Source organism: Nesoenas mayeri, assembly GCF_963082525.1.
Source record: "Nesoenas mayeri genome assembly, chromosome: 2".
In the NCBI taxonomy this organism is placed as follows: domain Eukaryota; kingdom Metazoa; phylum Chordata; class Aves; order Columbiformes; family Columbidae; genus Nesoenas; species Nesoenas mayeri.
The window spans coordinates 142,097,800-142,122,203 of NC_137543.1; the positions used below are offsets into that span (position 1 = coordinate 142,097,800).

At 46.3% G+C, this 24,404-nt stretch overlaps 1 protein-coding gene across 2 annotated transcripts in view; it reads right to left on the minus strand.

Annotated features, from left to right (window-relative positions):
• Window positions 1-15,245: 15,245 nt before the first annotated feature.
• RSU1 (Ras suppressor protein 1) overlaps window positions 15,246-24,404 on the minus strand; it is a 104,038-nt gene continuing 94,879 nt past the window's right edge. For both annotated transcript variants that reach the window (XM_080339143.1, XM_080339144.1), the window contains one exon: window positions 15,246-15,660. In XM_080339143.1, coding sequence (XP_080195269.1) covers window positions 15,558-15,660 — 103 coding nt within the window. In that variant the 3' untranslated portion in view covers window positions 15,246-15,557. The remainder of the gene's footprint in view (window positions 15,661-24,404) is intronic.

The following is a 24,404-nucleotide window of genomic DNA, read 5'->3' on the forward strand; positions in this document are numbered from 1 at the left end:
TCTCCTCTCCTCTCCTCTCCTCTCCTCTCCTCTCCTCTCCTCTCCTCTCCTCTCCTCTCCTCTCCTCTCCTCTCCTCTCCTCTCTCTCCCTTTCCTCTTCCTTTCCTTTTCCTTTTCTCTTTTCTTTTTCAGCAGCAGCACACAAACAGTTTCTTAGCTGCTGTAGGGGAAAGGGAAGAGGTAGCTCCTTTGCCCACTGCAAAGGGGATTTTTGCCCACTGTGGTGCCAGGTATGACTGTCACTTTGCTGTGTGAAAAGGGACAAGGGGAAAAGCACAGCTGAGCTGGGCTGAAGGGCTCCATAGCTGGTAAAACGCGCTGTGCGGTTACTACCACTTCTTACAACACCCTCTGGTCAGGAATCAGGGATGCTTGACTTGGAAAGAAATCCTCATAGCAAAGCAAACTACCCAGCAATGGTGCTGGTTGCAGTGTCAGCCAGCACCTCATTTACACCAGCCATTTCATTGTCTAACAAAATTGGTTTAGTTTTCTGCCCAACTACAGCTAAATCAAAACATATTACCTCTGGCTGCTGGCAGTGTCCAGGCAAGGGGGCTGTGCCAGTGACACAGAATTGGTTTCTAATTGATGCAGTTAATTCACGGCATCTGGTGTTCAACTGGATCTAAAATTATGTTTGATTACCTGGGGGATTTTGGAGAGCCAGCAACGCCTGCATTTCTTTCCAGTTCTCGGGAATACACAGTGCGCTTCCTACTCCCAGTGCTACACATTTTGGACATGAATGAAAGACATTCTCTTTTACAGCTAAAAAGTGTGCCAGTCAGTCCAGATCAGAGTTACCCCAGGATACACTCACAAACCTGTCAGAGTCAGGTGAGCAAGATGCCAGTGTCTAGGAGGGGTTTTTGTCCCTGTTAGATTAGGGAGACTCACTGGGACTGCAGTTTTGTCCCCAAAAGAGTGCTGTGTGACTGCAATTGAGTGGGGCTGATTTTTTTTCTTCTTCCTGCCAGGGCCACCATCAGGTGAAGAGACATGATTTGTGCCATGAAACAACAGCCTGGGCGGCGCACGTAGAAATATAGAAATTTAAATGTTTCTGCACATGGCTAATGCCCCCAAAGGACATCTGAGTTAACATTGCTGGTTGGTTTGCAAGTGTGATTTGGATGCACTAAATGCTGAGTGCTTGAATTGCTTGGGTAAATGGCTCGAAGGAAAGTCCTTCTAATTCACATCTTCTCCAGCCACAGGGATTGCGGTGGTGAGCAAACTCTTCCCTGTGCGAGGTCTGCTCCCTCAAGCGTGATGTGGTTTGGTTTTTCTCTCCCCAGGCCAGAACTGAAGCACGTAGGCAGGAGCTCAGCAGGGCTGGGATGCTCTGTCCCAGGGAGGAGGCAGCTGCCACCAGCAGGTCCCGGCTCAGAGCGGGGCTGGCACCTGAAGCCAGAGCCTGGGCACCCCTGGACACCTCCCTCCTGTGCTCTCCCCAGCACCCCGAAGTGCTGAGTATGCACGTGCAGATCATGCTACTGATGCTGTTTGTATTCGTTAATTTTTCAAAGCTCAGTGATTTAGATTGACAAATGTATTCTGATTTCCTAATCTGTTTTCTTCACATCTTCATGTTTTTCCATAAGAATTATTCTGTTCAGCAGCTCAGCAAAAAACAATGAACACCGAGAAGGTGTAATCCACTTCAGATTTTTGCACAGAATTACAATGCCTCTTTTGTCTTTTTTTTTTTTTTTTTCTTTTTCTCCTCTGAAAACCTCATTTGTGTCTGTGTTTTCTGCAGTGGCACTGTAACTCCGTGTTTAACCTGATATTCCTGGACCCCTCGTGTTTTCATTGCTGTGTTCCCATGTGCTGTACTGGCTCGGTCTGCCAAACTGGTGTTACTTTTGCTCTCACTTTTTTGCTGCAGCTGCACTGTGGTGTAATAGCCTCTTCAGAGAGCACCTCGAAGGCTCTTGATGTTTGTGTTGCTTCAAGCGCAAAGTGAAGCCCTCTCCAAACACAGCTGTTAGCCAAGAAACACCGCAAGAGGAGCAAAGAATTAGGGAGAAGCAGACACACTTGAGCAAACATTGCAGAAGGGATGAGGCATTCTGGAGCTGCTGTGTTGAAACATTTGAGTGCATCACAGGCAGCAGATGAGGACAAATTTTTGACTTTCCTACAAACCTGTGGGTTTTCACTGTAACTGAAGATGAATGTCTCAGTGTGTCAGGAGATGAGAAATCTTAGAAACACCAACAGAATACCAAAAATGCAGCAAGGGAACTGAGCTGATTCAGTTTCTTGCCTTAGTAATCAAAGAAGTTGCTTTTGATAGCTTGAAACGGGATTTGTCATTTTCCTCCCAGAAATTAGCAGCTTTATTTGAATCACCGTGAAGATGACAAAACCATGCAGGTGGTGGGACGATTGCACAAACTGCATTTTAGGGCTGACTGGGCGTGAGCAAGCCCCCTACTCCAGCAAATATAGATGAGAGCCCCTAGCCTGTGCTCATAGGTTCTGTGAATGCAGAAATCCAGCTAGGCGCTGGTGGGATTTCTGAAAGGTGCCCAAGAAAGTGCTATTACATCTATACCAGTTGAGTTGAGCAGGTTTGTGTGATGGCAGACAAGTCATTCTGCAGCGGGTAATTAAAAGGATTAGATATTAGTCCAGAAAGAGCCTGTATGATGAGTGAGCTGTGCTATCTGGGAGCTATTTCCAGCATGACAGATACAAAGTTATCTGAGCATGCTAAGCAGAAAATCCCTTTTTTAATCTATCATGGGCAAATTTGTGTCTTGATACTATGAACAGGGTAGATTATTTCTAGAGATGGTGCCTAAATTTCTGCTTAGAGCCAAGTTTCTGGGCTTTACAGAGGTGCAGATTCACCCTGCAAGCTCAGGGTGGATGCTGCCTTTCTGTTTAGGAGGGGTGACCCTGACACAGACCACTGCTCTGCGCTGAACCCTGTTCAAAATTCACAGTCATCCAAGTCTTGTGGGAAGAGAGCAAAGAAGAGACCCTGAGACCTGTCCCTCAGAAGGCTCTCTGCTCCCTGCTGGGGCTTGGCTGCAGAAGGAAAAAGCCTGCTTGCTACCAGTATTAAAAAGTTATTAGGAACTTCTTCTGGAGCTGAGTGCTGGCGCTCCAGTGCTCAGCAGCCATGACAGCACAAAGATTCTCCATATGTGGTAAATAATCATGCTTTTGTCCTTTTTTTTTTTTTTCTTTTTTCTGAAATTTTATAGAATGGTCAAGCTGCAGAGAACTAAAGAAATCCAGATACAAACCTTCCTTGTCTTAAATGCTCTAGTTGTTCTGCTATGACCTCTGCTCCTTGGTTTATGTGCTAATCTCTGCACCAGATCGACTCTGCAGAACTACCCATATGTTTACTGTGTGCGCCCAAATGGCAACCCTAAAACGCAATGGTGGGTCATATCCGAGTTCTCGTACAGAAGGTTTGCGTTTTCCATAGCCCACCTGCACGTGCAGAAGGGGAAGTGACTTCACAGGCTGCCTGAAAGGGGAATTGTGACCAACGGAAACAAGAATAGAGGCACATACCAGAATACCAAATGTCAGATTAAAGCATTTCAAGCTGCTCAGAAGCAGTTCAGCATCCTTTGGTCAGAAGAAAAGTTCACAAGAACTCCACCAGCTTTTTGGTGAATCCATCTTATTTGAAATCGTGAGGGACACGCTCTGTGAAATAAGGGCGGAGGATTCCCACTGTGGTGCCGTTAGCCCTTTTCAGACACTCACGTAGGAGCTCTGGCTTTCAGAAATGTGGAAATATAGCTTTTTGCCACAGATCCTGGGTATAGAGGAGATTTATTTTGAGAAGCCCCCAGTCGTTGCAGCAGGGTGAGAGGTGGAGGTGGGCAGGGCACCCACCAGTGCAGGCAGCACAGCCACCCTGCGGAGGGCATCACACTCCCTGTCCTAGCCCTGAGGTTTTATTCCTATTCATAACGTCTAGTAACTCCCACCCAGGTGCATCTGCCTCCATCCACTCCCTTGAAGTTTGATGCTTCATCCTCTGTTTCCTAGACCCTTTATTTTTTGAGTGCTACCACTTGGCTCCCAGCTGCCAGGCTGAGCTCCAGGGCTCTCAGCAATGTGGTGCCTCAAAGGCAGCTGAGCCTCCTCTGCTGGCTGATAACGCTGAAACAGAAAACATTGACTGAACGAGGGTTATTCCGAACATAACATGAGCATTTCCTATTGAATCACACTTGAGGTTTCTGAGCATTGGTGCTACAGATTACAAAGACACCTTCCATCCCCCCAGAACAGCCCCCCAGACAAGCTGGGAGGCAGGAAGGAGGAAGGTAGGAAGCCCTGTCAGATAAAAAAACTGAGGCATGAGACCGAACAAATGTGCTTTAGGCTTCATCAGCAGTTTTGCGCCCAAAACGGGCCATCTGAGCAATGGTCTTGCATGGTGCTATCAGTCACTCTTCAGCCTAAATTCTGGGTAACTCTTATTACCAGAGCGAGCTCCTGCACTGGCCACTGATGCCTGTCTCCATATCTTTTAGTGTCGCACCACACTCAAGGAAACTGAGGTACTTCAAGACCTTAGAGACAGGAATTGTGATCCCCGTGAAAGTGTTTCAGAATTCAGGCCAAATTATATTTACCTTCCTGGTAGGAAATGTTTGCCATGGCACCTGTAACCAGGAGAGGAGGCCTGAATGACAAAAGACATCCATTTCCTTCTTGTAAGGGGTGAATAAAAGGAAAAAAAAGACATAAGACAAGGTGAAAAAATGGCTGATTTGAGAAGCATAATAGATGTGCAATCTTCTTAATAATCCCACAGAAACTGATTACCTCAGTTTACAACTAGTTTAAGGTGAAACTCAAAAAAATTGGGAGGCTGCAGTCATAACCAACACTTTAGAGGGGGATTATTCATATTATATTAAAGGGAGCAGTGAATTACTAAAAAGCCTTCTTCATGCCTGCATTGCTGCGATTACTCCCAATTACTGTCACTCACTCTTGTAAGGGATCTCTTGCCGCTGTGTGCTCCAGCACCACCGCCCCGGCGGCCGCAGCAGCCGGGCAGCGCTCCCCCATGCCGCCAGCCCCCACCTCGCTGCTGCTGCCCTGGGCTTGCTGGTGTTTGGAGCAGAGCTTAGTGGGCCACTGGACAGGCTTTGCACAGGTGGGGATGCATGAAGAAGGGTCAACCCCGTCTACTTTTCCTGCTATCACCCACTGCATCCAGCATCTGCTTCTTCTGTGCCCTCGGCCTAATAACAGCTCTGTCCTTTTGCAGGGTTGACCCACACTGGGAGGCCTGGTGGAGCATGGGGAAGCAGCCCCTGTGCCACCCCTCAGCTCTGTGTGCTCATGCCTAATCCTGTCCAGAAATGACTGGTCCACCTCAGGAGAGCCTCAGTGTTTGTGAGAAGGTGCTGGCTCTGCAGCAGCTCCCATGGCCCAGGCTGGGCTCCCCTGGCACCGTCTGCTACCATCCTGTCACAGCTCTTTCTGTCCCTGCCCCTGTTGCTGGCTTGAGGAACTCCTATTAACCTGTTTGATTTCAAGGCCATCAAAAAATTGTCTTGAGACTCATCCAAATATTCACCCTGTTATGTCTCTTCCAGCATCCAAAAGCCATGGGAAAGGGGGAAGGAGCAGCTGGAGGACTGAGACCAGCTTTTCCCTGTGATCATCACACCTTGCCTTCTCAAAGACTCGAGCTTATAGGGGTGTGAAGCTCTTTATATCCTGCAATGTGTCACAAATGGCTCCTGCTACCAAGTCCTGCTGCCCGCTGGGCCAAGCCCAGGTGTCCATGCCCCGGCGATAGTGGTGGCCCTGGCTGCTCACCGGCCTTTACAGCTCTTCTGCCGAGCAGAGGTCACCTGCTTGCAGACGTGGCCCTGTGCCTGGTGCCGGGGTGCCTGTGTCCCCTTCCCATCTGCTGGTGATGTGTGGTGACCTCCGGTGTGTGCCAGCGCTTGCACCACCTTGTCTGGGCAAAGCATCTCAGAAAGTAGGAGTAATTCACTGTGCAACTGCAAATTACTGCAGAAGTACATTTTTTTGTTTTGCTTTCATCTGTATCTGCTGTATGATGTCCGAAAACACACTTGCGCTTTTGGAAAGGAAACGAAACTCACTCCTCTCTTCATTTTTGTCTTTTTCTTCAAAACCCGGATCCTCATAACCCTTGACACCCTCCTTTGGTTTTGAGATCTGGGCACTGATGGGACAGAAGTAGCTTAGCTCATCCTTCCCTCCTAGATTCAGACTTTTAACAAGAGCTTCTTATTAATGACAATAACCCACAAAAACCCAAGCAGTTGTAATTATTGGGGCATGTTTTTTCACTTACTAATGCGGCTCTCCTGGTAAGGACTGTTACTAATAAAAATGTGGCACTGATGTGATTTATCGGGATGTTCCTTCTGCTGCTGATAGATCCGCTTTTCTACGCTCAGATGCTGGAGCCTGTTATTTGAGGTTTGTCCGGGGACAGAGGGCAGAAGGAAGCCCTCTGGGCAAGGTTTGTTCTGCAGCACACCTGGCAAACGCAGCCCACTCTGCGCTGCCACCGGACCCAGCAACTCTTCCCCCTGAGACGAGGCACCAGGAATGGCTGTTCGGCTGCCTGAGGTGGAGGGAGGAAAAGCACAAGGAAAGGTGGACTCACAGACTGATGTGGAGCCAACAGCTTGACTCGGTGGAGACCCACTGCCTGGTCCTGAGGACTCAGGAGCAGCATCTTCCCCCTGGTTACATTTTCTTCTGTGCATTGACTGAAGGCAGGACATACTGTCTCCAGACAGTGAAACCACTGTTTCAGACCCTGTGGTCTCATGTTAACCTCATGAACATTAGATCAAAAAATATGGAATCCCATTGGTTTAAGGCATTTTCTGCCTCTCGCTGCCTGGATGTTCCTGGTGACTGAAACTGAGCCTCCCATAAGCCCTGTGAGGGAGCTGAGCCTGACCACCCGCAGGCCCTGCGTGCATGGTGTGCGGTCCTCCTGCCCGGGGACAGGCACCAGCTCTCACCAGCGCCATTTACTGGGACACTCACCTATCACCTGAGGTTTTCAGCTCTGATTTGCACCGCTGAAGTCCTGAAGGAACACACCAAGGCTCTGGCCCTGTCTCTGGCCTGTCTGTCATGTTTGGCTCAATGCGGGGGGTGGCTGAAGGGCATCGCAGCACAGGGACACCCCTCCAAAACCCACATGTACGCAGTGCCAGCCATCACTGTGTGTCAGGGAAGAGCTCTTGCCTTCAGCTGTGCTCTGTGCTCAGTTTCCCAGGCTTTGCCTTTACCTTCCATTTCCCAAGAGGGCTTGTGAGCTTCACGAGCACCCAATGAGTCTTGGGATCCTTCTCCTCCCTCCAACATCTACTCCGAACCAAACCTTTCTCCCTCTACCTGTGACCCCCAAAAGTCCTTACCACTCCATAAACTTTACATAGAATATTTCCCTACCCCTAATCCCCTACACCTGCAGTGTTACCCGCTCCTGCTGCCCTCAGGGTCCCCTGGTCACCCTTCTGCCTTGCAAACTCCCAGGCTGTTGTGCGAAGAGGTGGCAGAGGCAGGCTGAGATTTTTGGAGGTGCTTGGTTTCCAGCAACACCTCATAGGTATTCAGGCTGCTGCTTCCTTGCTGACGAGCCTCGTCTACAGAGTTTTCCTGCATAAAAAACTGCACATGTCAGAGAGGAAAGACAAATGACGATAGCGATAACGTGGAAGAACATCCTCTGAACATCTGAGAGGGCTGAATTCATGGACCACTTCTATCAAGGCATACAAGAGGCACTTAAATATTAGCTGCTGCTTATAAATAATATTGGTATGTTAAATACACACATATTTTCACAGTTTTATAAAGCGAGTGATCTCTGTTTGCTTTCAACTGGAAATCATAAAGTAAAAATCAATGAGCTTATATCAATCTTATATTATAGTCCTTGAAGAGTCAACTGACTCTATAAAAATGACTCTTTTCTAACGAAGATATCATTAATTGGATTGAGTTGGCAAAGTTTAAGTGCCTGGTCATATTTTGATCGCTATGCAGTGCTAGTGCTTATTGATTTTATAGAACAGCCTGTAGATGAATGTAATGATTAATTTCATTTGGTTTACAAGAACAGAAAACTCCTATGCAGAGCTGGACACGCTGTTTTATTTTTTATAATGGCCCGTCCCTCGGCAGGAGCGTGGGTCCAGCTGTGAAGCTATGCCAGGTGGCCTGGTCTTCCCTGGTTTCTTATTTACTCAAAAGAAATTCCATTTTCTTCCCAAACCCACGGGTTTTTTTTCCTCTCTTTCATTCCGAGGGCTTTGGAGACACTATTTTTTAATCTTTATTTTTGGGTGGGGTGGGTGTTGCTTGCTGAAAAAAAAAGGAATGGTCGTTGTTTTCTATGTGTGTCTGTTTGCAAAGCTGTCAGCCTCAGGTCTGAAACCCAAGCCCAGCTTGTGGAGCCACTTCTAGTACTTGCCATGTACTTGTACTCGGGGATGGAGAATTTGGCTCCAGGTCCCCAATGCAGAGCCCTGGGTGTCCTCAGGGGCCATGCACGCCCCCCAGCTCTGCCTCAACACCCCTGTCCCCATGGCAGCCGGGCCTCTCCCAGAGGGAGGCGCAGAGGAGCATCACTGCCAGGGCTGCCCCACATCCCCAAATCCAGACCCAGGGGGATGGCCAGGTTGGCTGCTGGGGGTCTGACTGCCCCCCAGACGGGGACAAGCCAGGGCTGTGATCCTCCCCACACACCACAACAGGGCTCTGCTCAGTGGGGAGCCCAGGAGCTGTTTTTCCTGAGGTTTCGGGGCTATTTTTAGCCCTTGCTACAGCACTTGGTGCACATGGCTGCCTCTGAATTATTTGGTTTCTTAATTGGAGGAGTTGATGTAAAACCAGAGTGAGGGAAAAGGAAATACCAGCAGCCTCCCTGGGGACAATCCACCCAGCCTGGGGTGGCAGTCGTGCTCGCTGTGAACTGTCTTGGCACGTTTTTGTACCAGCAACACGAGGAATTAAAAGGATTTCAGGCCATAATTTTTGTTTAGGTCTGGTGTTTTCCTTCCTTGCTGTTCTAATTGTATTCTTGCACCCACTGCTGGCAAAGGTGGAAAACTGCATTTCTAGATCCTGTCAATCATTCTTTCCATTTGCACAAGGCGCTGAGAGCTTCTGACAATTAAGCTCCAAGCCTACAGGTTATCTGCAAGGTACTTGAATTTAAATCAAAGTTTTGATTTTTATGTTTGCCCTTAGAATGGATTAGTATTGAATTCCCAGCCTACAAGGTATTTAACTGGCAGAGCAGAAATCTTCGAGTAGCTTAAGCTGACCAGAAATTAAGACAGGAAAGTTGTTTTGTATGATCTGGATGGTAACTGCTAAAATCATATCCCAGTAAGTACCCGTGTACCTCATTCCTCTGACTCAGCACTCTCTTCTCCTGCAAACACAGATGCTCACTTCTGTGTGATCTCAGGGAATCATGTATGCCAGGCGTGTTTGAGTAGCTACCTAAAATAAAACATCCGGATGGATACTGGAACAAATAAGAGCTCGCTGAGGGTGCTCAAACGAGGCCACCAAACTAAAACTAACTAAAATCAAGTGTCTGAGGGGACAGCTGACAGGATCACCAGTTCTCCATGTCACTGCTGTGATGTTACATCCTAAAACACAGGGCTGGGAGGAAAACACCCGGGATTAAGCTAAAATCCAGTCTCCCAATGCAAGCCTGAGCACCATGTCCCAGCACACATCACAACCTCCGTGGCATTGCCCTTGCTCCAGCGGTGCCCCGGCTTGGGGTGTTGAGGCTCACCTGAGCCCCTTGGCTCCCCGCTGGCTGCCCCTCGGCGAGGTGCTGTCCTGCCCAGCCCCATGGGTGGCTCCCAGGAGCGACTTTTGCCCTGGCCCCTTGGTCCTGGAGCACTGTTGGCCAAGCTCAGGGTGGCCCTGGTGGGTGTGGGGTTCGCGTATGAGGATGATGGTGGCAATTGCCAGGTGAGAGGTGTCCCTGCTCTGCCGGCTCTGCCTGGTAATAGCTCTGTGCTGCTGGGAAAGCCACTGCCGCCAGCCTGCGACCGCCAGGCCGGCCAGGCAAAGATGAGCAGGACCAGGAGCAGCACAGCATTGCCCAGGTGCAGGCACAGGGTGAGTCTTCCCCCAGGGCCTGAGGGACGCCAGCCCTTGCAGAGGGTGCTCCATTTAAATTATTATTGAAACAGTGTGGGTATCATGTCCAGTGTTTGCCTCTCACATGAACCATGCCAGGCTCGAGGGTGCAGCTCAGCGCCAGGCTTTGTCCCCTGCCAGCATCCCGCCAGCCATGGCCATGCTCCCCAGTTCTTCTCGCACTGGTGGTTGCCCTGGCGCCCAGCCATTTGAAACATCACCCTGAATAACTGGGTTGTCAGGAAAATCATGAAGTCCCACTTGGCCTGGGGCTCAGCACCACTCGGCTGGGCCCCAGCTGTGCGCTCAGGGCTGCTGGTGGCAGCGGAGCGGGGCCGGGCGGGCAGAGGCTCTTGCCAGGAGTGAGGAGTCAGGATGAGGAGCGAGTGCCCCGACAAAGCAGTCTGTCCCTGTGCTCTGCCCTGGTTGCATCTTGTCTCCAAAGCTGCCTCCAAACATGTCTGTCAAGCTGCAGGGGTGAATACTGTGGCTGGCACTCATGCAATCACTGTGCTCCTTGATCTAAAAATATGGTTTTTTTGCTCTTGAGATACATTGCAAAAAATGTCAATTTTAAGGGCTTTTTCACAACAGGGAAACTGTTCCTGGCGAGCTGTAATTCAGTTCCTGCTGCAAGCGGGACGGGGAGCGGCGCCCGCGGCACTCACAGGTGAGCTGGAAGGGGAGGTGGGAGCTCAGCTGTGCCAAAGGCAAGCGGCTTCGGCAGCAGCACTGGATGGAAACCAACCACAGATATTTATAAATCACTGTGTTTTACAGGCAAATTACTTATCCCTAGAGCAGAGAAAACAAAGTACCCAGGAGCAGAAGACAATCTGACTTTTGGGAGGTTATCATGGTTTCATCCCAGAACATCTGCCAGCCCCAGTGTCAGCGCAAGGCAACAAACACATGGCACGAATCCTGGAGTATAAAAGATGTGTCATTGCAAGGAGGAGTAGGAGGAAAATAAAGCGAGTTGACAGCTCACATCCTGTGCCATAATCCTAGAAATCGTTAATATTTACAAAATTAACAACTAATATAACCGATGACAATCTCACTCCTCCTGGTTGTCATGAGGATATTAACAGTTACCACCTGCTCCAAACTGGAAATGTTGCCCGTCTCCGGAGCTCCTTCTGCTCAGCACACATGGGGACGGCACAGACTCGCCGCCCGGCTTCCACACCGCCCCGAGCCGGGAGCCAGCGCGGGGCACCCACACATTGCTGGGCTGGAAGCGCCTCCTGACCACACTCTGCTCTCCGCGAGGGAGCCGGGGCTCTGCCACAGCAGGACCATGGTCTCTCCAACTCCTTGGCTCCTCCAGGAGCCCAGCACCTAGCCCCATGCACCTTCCTGGAGAAGGATGGAGAGGATACGGGGTGCAGAGGGAGGAGAGGTGAGCGCTGCGCTGGCTCAGATCGTAGCTCTGAACGAGCTGCCCAATGGAAAGCCCAAGGTGCTGGTGTGATTGCCAGCTGTAGGGCTGGCAGCTAATTGATGAACAGATGCCACAGTGTCATTTCCTTAATAGGAAAGACCTGGCTAGAACCAAAATAAAGATACTTGAATACCAGTGAGTCCATGGGAAATATATTGCCAGACCAACAATCACAAAAGGGTGAAACTTTGGAATCACAGCATTGTTGCCCACTTTTTTTTTTAACTGTTATCTGTCCATCAGGAGGACTGCAGGACACAACACAGGGTTAACAGACACTGTAAGTACAAGAAAACTGTGGATGGTGCCTGCACATGTGGGATTGCTGGCTTTATTTGGCCCTATCTTTAGCAAGGAGCATTAATTCCCCAGGCCGCTCTTTGCACAGGCACAGCATATTGGCCTTACAGTAATTTTTAAAAGTTTTCTTCATCAAGGTGCATTGTATGCAAAAAAACTGCCAAACTCTTTCCAGTTCACTGTATGCAAAATCAAAACAGAGAATTGCCTGCATTGTTGTTTTCAAAGAGCTCCCAGGTGCTGGAAAGCTCTAAAAAGCAAATTTCCTTCTCACAGGAATAATTTTCTCCCCTTCAAGTGGCACGTTGTTGGCTAGATGAGAGGCTGGCCTGAGGAGGCACCCTGAACGAGTGACCGTGAACGAGTGGATGGCAAAAAGAAGTCATTTTCAATGCACCCTGAGATCAGGGATCTCGTTGTCAACCAGGGCAGTGAAACAATATTGACCAGAGGAGCAAGCAGCTGCCTATACAGAGCTCCATGCTCCAGGCGGCACAACAAAATTCCTCAGGCCAGAACCCAAGGGCTCACTGGAAAGGACTTCAGTTTTATGGATCCTCTGGAGAAATGACCAGGGGAAACACCAGAGGCACCATGACGAGCTGTGATGCTCATTATTCGTTTCCTTGCAGTAGGACACAGCAATTCCTTTCCTTTAAGTACAGTGAGGAAATAAATGTGACCCAATAAAATGAAACAAGTTGCTTTTAAATATTAAAAAAGCAATGACTCTAGAGAACAGATACAGGAATTCAGCAAACTCACATTAAAACTGTTGTGCAGTTTGCTCTAAAAAGCCAGTACCTTTTTAAAAACACTGAAACATTAGCATGTTACATCCCAGATGGTTTGCTTTGCTTCCCCATGTCTTTTATTCTGCCATGAGCCTCTGAAGAGCACTCCTTTCCCCCCCATTTTGTTTTCTGTTTGTAAAGCTTTATACATTTTGGTTTTTCACTGTCTGCTCAGATCATTATCTTTTCTTTTTTTTCATTTTTCTTTTCAATAAACTTCTTTTTTTCCCCATCTGCCACCATCTTCAGTACAATACTTTTCCCTTTAGGATTTCTTTTATCCTTCTCATCTTTGCACCTTTCACTTACTCTTCCCCAGACCCTTCATTTTTGCTTTTGCTTGTCAAAACTGTGTTTCTTCCTCCTTCATGGGGGAAGAAGTGGGAAGGTTGGGTGGATTTTTTTGCTATGGAGACCCACGAATGCTCCAAAATCCATACTTCCAAACCCTGCAGAGGAGAGCTTGCACGAGTCTTTCAACACTTTCAAAATTTGCAACAGCAGTTAATGGAAGTCTGACTAATGCTTGAAAATCAGCAGCTTATTTTAAAGTGGTGCTGCAACTTCCCACCAACAAGCCTTCCCCAACAAGCTTTTATTTCTCCATTAGAGACTCCATGCTTTCAAACCCTTGTAGCCCCGTAGCACCTCCTGTCTTTCTAAACCCCAAGACACAGAGCAGGTGATAGATGCAGCCTCAGACGCCACCCAGATGCCTTCAGCTCTGGCTGGACTTCTGTTCAACCCAAAGGAGCCACATTGCTCCCCTGCCCCTAGAAACCCGTGTCCACGTGCACCAGGGAGATTGCAGAAGAGCTGCAAAGCCAGTTTATCTGGAAGTGAGTGTACAGAAAACATCTTGCAGCCTGAACACAGGGTCTGGCCATGGCCGGGGGCATCGGTCAGGAGAGCAGTGGCTCATCCCGGTGGCTGCTGCCTCCCCGAGGGCTGGGTGGTGACAATGCCAGGAGAGGAACAGGGGAAAGGATCCAGAGCCTCTTCACCCCTTCCCAATAGACGTGCCCATGCTATTTATTTTGTTCCAAAAGGAATTTGCAACAGCAGTTTGGGGATCTTTTGACATTTCACTGACATTTCTTCAGGGCTTTTTGTAGCACCATTATTACTGCATTAGGTGCCCTCACGTGTTTATGCCCACACTTGATTTAATTGTGGGCATCCCAGGCAGGGGCCAGTTTTCCTGTGAATTCTTAGCATGCACCCAACCTAGTACCTCCATGGGCCTGTTTCAGCTGGATCCATTCCCCACAACAGATCACTTACAAGGTCTGGAAAATCCTCTGCAGAGCTTGCAATGGCGAGAATTGACTGTTCCTGACAAGTCTACCATTTTTACTGTTTTCCATCTGCTTACCAAGGCTGCCTCATTCTTCTGAAGTACCAAAGACCACTTAAAATGTGTCCTATGCTGGATGCCAACTTCCGAGCCCTGCTTGCCAATTCTGTTGCAAAATATATGTCAATACATTTATTCTCAGACTAAGGCAACCATGTATTACTTAAATGCTGGGTAAGGGTAATCCTAAATGTGATCAAGAGGCTGGTGCTGATAACAGTCTTCAGACACAAAATGGCTTTTGTAGAGAGTATAATTTCTAGCAAGAGATATTTAAACCCTTTCCTCTCTCACTGAACACAACAGGTCTGTTTCGCCAGCCTGGGCACGTTTCCTGGTGCGCAGTCCGGACGGCAGCCGAAACTCGGCAATGGGTTGCTCAGGTACAAAATCCATGAAATATGCAACCAAGGGCAGGAGGGTCCTGACACGAGCGATCTGGGTATGAATACCTGTTCTTGTTCCTTGAGTTTCCTGGTTAGCTTTTGCTCTGGTAAGAATAAAACTGTTAGGAAATCATTGTCTGTAGATTTTAGGTTTTTCTTCCCCACTGCTAAGACCTGAAGCTATTTGAGATGTTAAACAATTTGTGGCTTCTGAGCTTGGCTGTGGTGCCGGCTTTGTACAGATAAATATAGAACCTGTGGCATTTGCAAAACCCATTTGGAACAGCTCTTCAATACAAGCACTTTCAACAGAGATTAAATACACTATTTGGGTTTTCTGCCTCAAAAAAAAAAAAAAAGTCACTTAAAAATTGGCAGAAATACCGTTTTCTTCAAATGAGAAAGTTCTCTTTCCCCAAACGGAGGTTGGCAATTGGCAGCTTTTCACAAAGACACATTTTTTCCTTTCCTCTCTCCCTTCCCCTACTCCTTGATTTCAAAATAACCTTCAAGGCAAAAAAGCAGGACATAGCAATGTAAAAAAGAAATACAAAACTGATGAAAATTTTTCACTCCTTGAACAGAATGTTTAACATTTTAACAGATTTGTATCAGATAAAATGCTATCACATTCCTATACAAGAAATTAACACATTGCAGGACACTGGACATATACATTCCTCAAGGAATTAGCTATCCAGAAATCCTACTGAAGAAACTGAAACACAATACAAATAAAGACCTTTATTAAAATCACTTGGAATATTATATGAAATTTAATATCGTATAATATAGGTGCAAAATCCCTGATATTAACAGGATGTGATACATGTGAATAAGAGGACATTAATATACATATAAATATAAAAGCTAAAATGTGTTTGACAGTGATATATTAAATGGCTACATAAATGTGACCATAATTAGGAGAATATGTAATTCTGTATTCCTCAAACAGTGTCTTCTAAAGCAGTATACATAGTAAAATGCTTTTACCTCTAGTGTCTGCCTTTTATTCATAAGAGGAGACGTGTAGGAATATTATAGGCACATGCAAAAGCAATGTAAAAGATATAAAAACAGAGGCAGGAGCCAGGGCCTTATTTATTCTTGGCTGCCAGAGGCTTACGGCTGATCTTCTTTGACTTGTCATTGTTCTTCTTTGGAGGTTCAGGATTCGCTTGCATGTGTCTGCCATAAAGACTGCAAGGAAGTAAGATAAAGAATATTTGTGATACAACCATTTAACACCAGCTTTTACTCTGCAGCATGTTAAACAATGCATCTAGTTACTAGAAATAAAAAAAGGAAGGTCATTATATTTATTTTGTCTCAAACTCAACACTGACTTTTCTATTACAGCTCACGCTGCAGTCCGTAATATTAGGTTTTTCATGACTAATCAGAGAGTAACATGGGGAAGAGCAGGCCTTTGGAGCAGTGAATGAGCAATCTGTTTTGCCTTCAGAAACTAGCAACCTTTAATTCTGCAGTTATGGGATTAAGGCTCGGAAGGCTGCAAGGAAGTGTATTCGAGTTGACAATGACAAAAATTGGGTTGAACTGGAGAGATAGAGTGCCCACTTAGAGCAAAGTGAGCATCATCCCTAACCAGAAAACCCAAGGGCTTGATAATGTGACAGAGAGCAATGGTGTCACCGCCGCCTTTGCTGCTCACACATGATTGATAGCACTGGGACAGCCACCAACACATCAATGCCACATTAGTAAGTGCCACTGATTAAATGTTGACAAAGTATCCTACAATTAAGATGGCTAGCGTTCACAGCAAAGCTAAATAGACTATATGGCTGAGAGGATCTTGCTAAATATCACATAGTAATTAATAGATAATTTATGAGTATTCCTGATTAAACTAAATTAAAAACCTACCCAAAATAAACACAGCTCAAACTTCTCTTATTAACATAAAGTGCTTTTTGAAGACATACTTTGCGGACATGTCAGTGTATCTAGAAGGGAACAGAGACAAGGTATGTTTCTGCCCATTCGGCTGTATAAACACGGCAATGTCGACACCAACACTGAAAACCTGCTGACAGGTCCTCCCGCTGATGCTTTAGCCCCATGCTGGTGAGTGTCCGTCCCAGTCCCGTACGAGGCTGTTGTCAGTCACGCTGAACACAAACTTCTACCACTTGACAGGAACTCTGCTAGTGAAGAAGATCACAGCACCAGTTCCCACAACAGCCTTCCTTGTGTCACCGCACCTCCACCTTTTGGTGGACTTTGTCGCGAAACAGGATGGATCCAGGGGCTTGGGACTGAGAAACTCTGCGTTTTTCCAGAATTGCCTTTTGATGTGTCAAAATTGGGATGGGCAGCTGTCATCGCTGCTGCCACAGAACCCAGGTCCTGCGTTTTCCTGTGTCTGGTGCAGGCAGAAAGCTGCCCCGGCCCCTCACAGGCTTCCCCTCACTGCAGTTCATGTGTGCAGCCTGAGTGTCTGTCCAGCCCTCGCTGCAAACCAGGAGCAGGTACCAATCATTTGCTTGGTCATGCTGGGACAGACTCAGTTACTCATGAGACACTGTTGCTCACTCAGAAAGCATGACCTGCTATACAGTTCTGCGGTGGACATCAGCCTGAGTGAGTACCTTGGAGATAAAGTGAATCTTTACTCACAGTGACCTCTTAGTTTGCAGGCTGAGCCAGATTTCAGCAGAAGACTGGCCCTCCTTCTACAGGGCCTGGTGGACTATGCAGTCAACTGGTATGCAAGAGACACTGAACGAGGATCCAAACTCTTGAATTACTGTGCTGTAAGGCATGGCTATGGAGGGGCTGTTTATGTCAGATACAGAGAGGTTTTAGCTAAGACATATACAAGTCAGGAGACTAAAACCTACGACCTGGTCTGAGATTTATTTCGCTGCATCTTGAGGATACTTCAAGGCTGGGGTTCCCGGACTGCAGAACAGGACTAGAGTTTCTCCTAGGGTGGGCTGGAGAGGCAGCTCTCGCTTCCACCTCCTCAGCAACTCTAGTTTTACATCACCCCACTAAACAGGCTGCTGTCAAGGTGCGCTGTACCCAAAACAGCCTTGCTCAAGGAAAATACAATTGTAAATGATGACATTACTTCACCTTACTGAAATTTTATGTGTGCCATCACCTGCTATCAACAAGGGATCAGATGCCATTTCCTGACGTACGCAGAGAGCCCTGACCCTCTGTGATAACTGCCTGCTGACTATTAGCTACACTACATGTATTTTTCTTTTCATAAGAGATACAGCCCCAACAGCACAAGTCTGTATTTTATCCACGTACACAGTATGCATACTAATCAAATATCCATCCTAAAAACTGTCCTGTTTTAGAAGGCTTTAAGTGAGTTGAGGGAGGGAAGTAGGGAAGGAAATGTTTTGATATCGGGAAATACTACCATAGTGGAAGAGCACAGAAGTATTTCAGCTGTCATTCAAGGAGGCTGTCCCATCAGAGACCCACCCAGGGTAGAAGAAGTCAGGGGACAAGCAGCATCTTATTCCCAATGACATGCAGTGTAGCATTTCAACTGCCACTAGCAACAATTTCATAACTCTGAGAAGTTCGCAACAGAGAAGTGGAAACAAATGCTCAAATCTGCAAACACCAAGAGTTAGTTAAATACTAAATTAACATCCAAGATGTTTTTTGACTCTAGAGAAATGATGCTATGTTGGAGTAGAATGGGAGGTTTTTCATATAATAAGAAAGTCCCCATTTGGGACTTTAAGCACTGAATTAAAAGCGAATACACTGATCCACTGTATCTGACCACAAAAACACTTTGTGTATGGGAACTGAAGTCCCCTGTCACTGTCCCGTCTGTCACCCCCTGCTGCCCCACAGCTTCTTTGTCCTGTTAGTGCCAACCCACAGGCTGGTTTAAACTCTGCTTTTTTGCTTTGGAAACTTTATATGAATTTCCCTCTTGGATGACACTTTTGGCATTCATTCTGCCTCTCCTTTCCTAGTTTCTAAGTGCAAATGTTCAAGTCTGTGGACTGGCAGAGCTCAGATTAGTGAGCTTTTTCTGAAGTAAAAGGGTGTGGTGGGAATTCTACTGATTACACAGATGCTTTTGAAGTGTAGAAACTGAATATTGACAATTTAGAATGAACTTCAGAGATCTGGTAAAGTCTACTTGGGCAATGCCTTTTGACTGCAAAATGAGGTCCAGTGGCCACTGCATGCATTACGCAGTAAAAATCCCAAGTGACCTGTAAGTATTTCTGGTATCAGTTTTCCTTTGATATTTGCTCCTTATGATATTCAGTGTTGTTGGTGTTCTAGCAACTCCCCCTGCCCCATGCAAGTACCATGTCAGTAGTAGCAGATGTGCATAAGTTGCACACGTCTGCAGCACTTTTACCTTCCTTTTACTTATTCTCAAGTCCAACCACTTCTACTGGCATGTGCATCAAAACTTCATCCTGGAAATTAATTTTGGGGTTTGAAATAAGCAAATCAAATATATCTACTTAAGTTTCTCTTGGCAAAATTCCAAAGAAGTTTCAGCTTCACGTTACTATCTCAGCTGAAGATAAATGCTTTACAATCTATCACAGTAGTCTACTATGCAAAGAGCAAGGATCAGACGTATTTAGATTATAGATGCCTTCACCGACAGGGACTCTCTCTTGTGTTTGTACACATCAAATATGAGGAGACATATGGTGTCACAACAACATTTAAATACAATAATGACTGTGATAATGCCTGTGGGACAGAATTTGCCTTCTGTTCCACTAGGGAAAAGAGAATTCACAATATTCAATGAACAAGTAACTATCTGAATGACACGAAAATCTACTAAAAAACCCCTATAAGCCTTTGGCTGTAGTAGATGTGGAGTCCTTAATGATTTCGATACCTACTAGATAGATCCAGCCACAGAAACCATAGCTTGCACATCACCGTCTGTCAGCCAAGCTGCAGCAACTCAACTCGCTCTTGCTCTGGCATCGCTGCGAAGTCAAATGTCTTCGGCAGAGACACCAACACACCGTCCCCGCAGGCCGAGGGCAGCTCCGGCCACACAGCCAGCTGGCTATGGGGCTCAGCTGATGGACGGTGACACACTCGGAGGCAGCACCTTGTCACACCTGCTTGCATGACCAGGCCCTCAGTGAAGGCAGATGGTCCCCACAAACAGACATAGGAATACTGAGGCAGACTGTGGCTCCTGTTTCAAGGCAGATTTATGCAATAAGTGCTGGTAAAACATTCTTGGCAGCACCTTCACACTTGATATTTTGGAATGTCACCTGCTCGTGGGGCTGGTAGGGCTTTGAGCAGGACACCACACACAGCCCACAGCCTCAGCTGAAGAATAAAATATGGAGCGCAAATAAGTATTTCAGATGTTTGCGGTCTGCAGCAAACTCGTTATTATAAACACAGTTCACAAACTGCTGAACCTTTGTAGACTTAGCAGCTACAGTATTGCGTGCAGCCTTCTCATTATGTTGTGAAATGGGAGATTAAATGTAAGACTGAAAATGCAGAAAGCCCTCAGATAGAGACTTCCAGTTGCTTGCTTGCTTTCTATATATTTTGAAAAGCAAGTATCTCTCATGAACATAAATGTTTCTTTGTATGCAAATATAAACATAAACAAAATCTCCCTGCATTCTCTGTCTGCCCCACTGGAAGTAACAAATGAGTGCACTACGGCTGCTGCAGCAAACTAACAATATCAAGTGAGAAAGATGCTCATTAAACTTCATCATTCTGTCTACTTTAATGATGCTTTTACTTAATAAAAATTCCCCAAGTAGTTGCAAGGATATTAGGCAAGGTCTTTGGTTATGTATCAGGGGTCTAAGCTGTCACCAGCAAGCATGCAGTTCAGGAGCGGCATTCCCAAGAGGAAAGAGTGAATACAGCTTTCTTGTAATAAATTCAGAGAGAATCAATAACCACAGCCTGCCACATTAGTTAAGCATTTAGGAAAGTAGGTGATCCTTCTAAATTAAACTACAAATTGCTAAATGTTGCAATTTACAACATAAGCTTAGACATGGAACCTTGTAACTTGAAAGCATACAGTTTTGCTACCAAAATCTCTGAATTCAAGAAAGAATTTTAGTTAAAATTCATAAAGTTCAGAAGATCTATTTTCAAAAATCACTTTCCGCACAATTGCCTCCAATTTGTCTCTCTCGTACAACACAACACTCACCAGCTGAAGGCTACACAGTCCCAGAGAAGAAAAGAGTGAACTTGTGTAAACTAGTGAAATACAGCATCTGATGCACCCATTATTTTTATTAAGTTTAAGCATTTTGAAAGAGGATTTCCAAAATTAGCCTTTAGAAATACATTGCTCTCACTTTACGTCTGTAATAGACGTCCAAAGTGAGTGTGCAGAATGAAAAGACATGCACAGCTGAATACAATCCTGGAGAGATACCATCTCCAGGTATGTACTGTAACCTGAGAAATAACAGTGAAACATTCCAGTGCTGCTCACTTTTCCAAAAGCTCGAGCCCACGCTCAGGCAGGTATTTAATGCTCAGACGCAGCTTCAAATGCGGATATTTACAGTGACCTAAACGTGACATTCCCCCACCTCAGCTGCTGAAGCAGGAGAGGGGAGAGTCTGAATCAGTGAGGATCTCACTGGAGACCCGAAGCTGAAAGAAGCATTTGCAGGACTGACACGTGCTGACTGGCCTGTTCTAGTTACAGTTCTCAAGCACCTACTGCAAGGCGCTTTTGCCCTGGCAGCTTTTGTGTAGCTTATCACTGTTCCTGGTATTCCCTCTGAGCAACTGAGACCGGGCTTTCCTCCCTTGGGAGCTGCTAAAACATCACCTCCTCAAACCACATCTTCTCCCAGGAAGGGGACAAGTACTGGGGTTTAATTTGCCAGCAATGTACCAGTGAGATAAAATAGGGAGAGGTTAAAATTACTTGCAAGTATCATATTATTTTGGTAGTTTACAAATAATTTGGTTTTATTCTCTGTAGCAAAAATCAGATTATTTAAATCAAGAGGAACATTTCATGGATAAGTGAAAAGTGTATCTGGTTTCCTTGCACACTCAGATGGCAAGCTGCAGTTCTAGGATTCTTTATGAGGAAGAACAGACAAGAGTGACTCATTTTATTCAGCTAATTTTTTGCCCCTTGTTTGAGAGCACTCTGAGAGCAGACAGCAGCAGTGTCAGAGATGTTCATCATCTGAAGCTCTCTGCAAGCATCTTCAAAAACCTCAGTTTTGGGCTGTCACCTCTGCGTACCAGCTCACTCCTCGGGCTCTGGAGTGGAGGCAGCGCTGGCTGGATGAAGGCGGCAGGGGCTGACAGAGCCTCAGGGCTACTAAACCTGCAGTGCTTAATGTGGTGTAAAGCTGCTCTGGTATTTTCAGGTCTGTAACAGTTTGTCTGCCTCTATTGCCCACTCACACTATGTTTAATACTTCAGGCTGCCCCAAATCATCATCCTCCACAGCCCATCCTCAAGACACTCCAAAGCGTAACAACCTGTGATATTTTCCATTGCCTCTACCTGCTCCAATCACCTTTATTACCCAAAGTTCCTGCAGTTTGCACTTGCATCATCCTCCCTAATTCTTCCAAGTCCTGCACTTGGCCTTTCAGAGAGACTTTCTGCATCACCAGAAATCCCTTACCTTCTCAAGCGTTTTCTGGGGTCTTCGCCCCAGAGCCACTCCACGGGGGAACTGATCACCTTCTCCCTGCTGGGTCTATCTCTTTTTTTGTAGCTACTTTCGTTTTCCGGACCCCACATCTGATAAGCAGGAGAGGATTCAGTATAGGTGGACAGTTAGGTATCCAAACTCATGCTGTGGTCAGTGAAGATCTGGCTAATGAAGCCAGTGGAGCAGAGAGTTTTTTGGGTGACCAAATATAAGCATCTGCTGTGAGATGCCTCATTGCTATATACTGTTACTGATTTCCACTGACTACAGGGGACAGTGTGCAGCTAGCTGACACACAGACACTCACATTTAGATAATTTAAAATGCTAGATGAAGTCCACCCAGAGCAACCATTCCCTCTCTGTTCCACTTTGCACGTTCTCACAAGCTGTTAGCTACCTAACATTATAGGCTACACTAGAGTCACAAACAGCCTTGCATTAACTTATTGTGAATTCCTGCCTAAAAACCACTCCAACTACCAATAAGAAAAAAAAAACCACAACTGTCCTGGAGCTCACTGTCTCAGCAACTGTGTAGAATGCACATCCTTCAAACTAAGCCCATTCATCCTGCATATCTCCCACTGGTCACTTCACTCCATTCGCCACACGGGTCCCTTCTGTCAGATCCCTCAACCTTGTTCCCTCCCCTTTACATTTGCAGTACCATACACCTGAAGAAGAGAAAGGCTCAACCTCTACGCACCGTGTTTCCCACCCTCTTTCTTTACAGGTTGCTGTCAGAGGTGGACACTGACCACACGGACCTCTGGTCCGATCTCAGGAGCTCCCTGTGGTGCTCCTCACAATAGCATCACCAGTCCTGCTGTGACGACTCAGAAGCCCAAATGCAGCAGCTGTAAAGGGAACACAGTCCAGTCAGACGTAAAAGGGGACACCTCAGGGGAGATATGAGCTGAGATTAATTATGATTTACAAACACCTGATCTCCTACAGGGCTGGCAATTCCTGGGTAATTTTAATTCTGCCAGACATGTCCACTCTTAAACTGGTTAATTTAATCACTGTTTCTTTGAACTCACCATCTTACATGTTAAGGAGAACTAATTTATGTTTTTCAAAAAGGAATTCCAAGTAGGTGTTAGGTATTTCTTTAATTAATAGACAGTAACAAAAACCTTCTCCTTATATTCTCTGAAGCTAGCAGCCTTTTGAAGCAAGTACTTTAAATGAGAGGCTTGTTAGGAGAGCACAGCTGGAAGCTCATAGAAACCTAGCAAAAAAGAAAGGTCTTTTTTAAAGGAAAATGTACAGGCCAAAACTGGCTAATGACATTGGATACCCAACTGAAAAGACCTTACAAGAAATGTGGCTTTTGGTAGGGAGGGTTTTGAAAGCACATGGAACACCAGCGTGTGCTTTCTGAAAGTCAGACCTGTCTAAACCCCAGGGAGCCCAGCACTGAAAATCTCAGCTGTGACACCAAGCCAGAGAGACACAGAAGGACCTCCACAGAACTGTCATGAGGATGGAAAGGAGAGGATGTGCTTATGCTTATTTCTTTAAAAACAGAGACAAACATGAATGAAGATTTCATCTACAGAATCTGTTATGCTGATTAAACAACCCTCAGCCAGACCAACATAATGAGTCAGCAGCTGGAGAGGAGCAGGGAGAGAAGAATTTGTTTCTGCACCTGGACAGTCCTACCATACTATCTCAGTTATGAAGAATTTCCCACCTGGGACTCACATCTTCAAGCATGTCCATGAGGGCTGATCTCCCTCCTCACACTCGATTTCAAATGGACTGGTGTCTCAGGCTGCATAGCAGACTAGTCCCTGGATCCACCCCATGCACGGAGAAACTTTGTAGGTCAGAACCTGAAGCCCTCACAACTCAGAATTCCCAGACTGCAGTGGAATACTTTTTTGGCTTTCTTTTCACAGATCAAGTGGTGCTCTCCCACTTACATATGACCAGGAAAAACAATTTAGTGCCAGATATGGACATCAGCTGCAAACCCTGAGAGCTGAGGTATCCACCAGAACAAATTACATCCTCCATATAATAAATGAAAAGGAACTAAGAGCCACAGAATCTGCATGAGCACGATCAGCTTCTCTGGCAGAAGCCAGCACATGTGGGTGCAGAGAAAAATGCCCCAGTAAGAAGTAAAAGGACTAGTTAAATGAGAAAGAAGTGTGTGCTGTTTACTAAAGTCACCTGTATCAGCACCACCCTTGTCTTTATGCATTTGTACTTCCATGAGCATGCAGCAGATAAGTCAACAGTTTGCTCCACT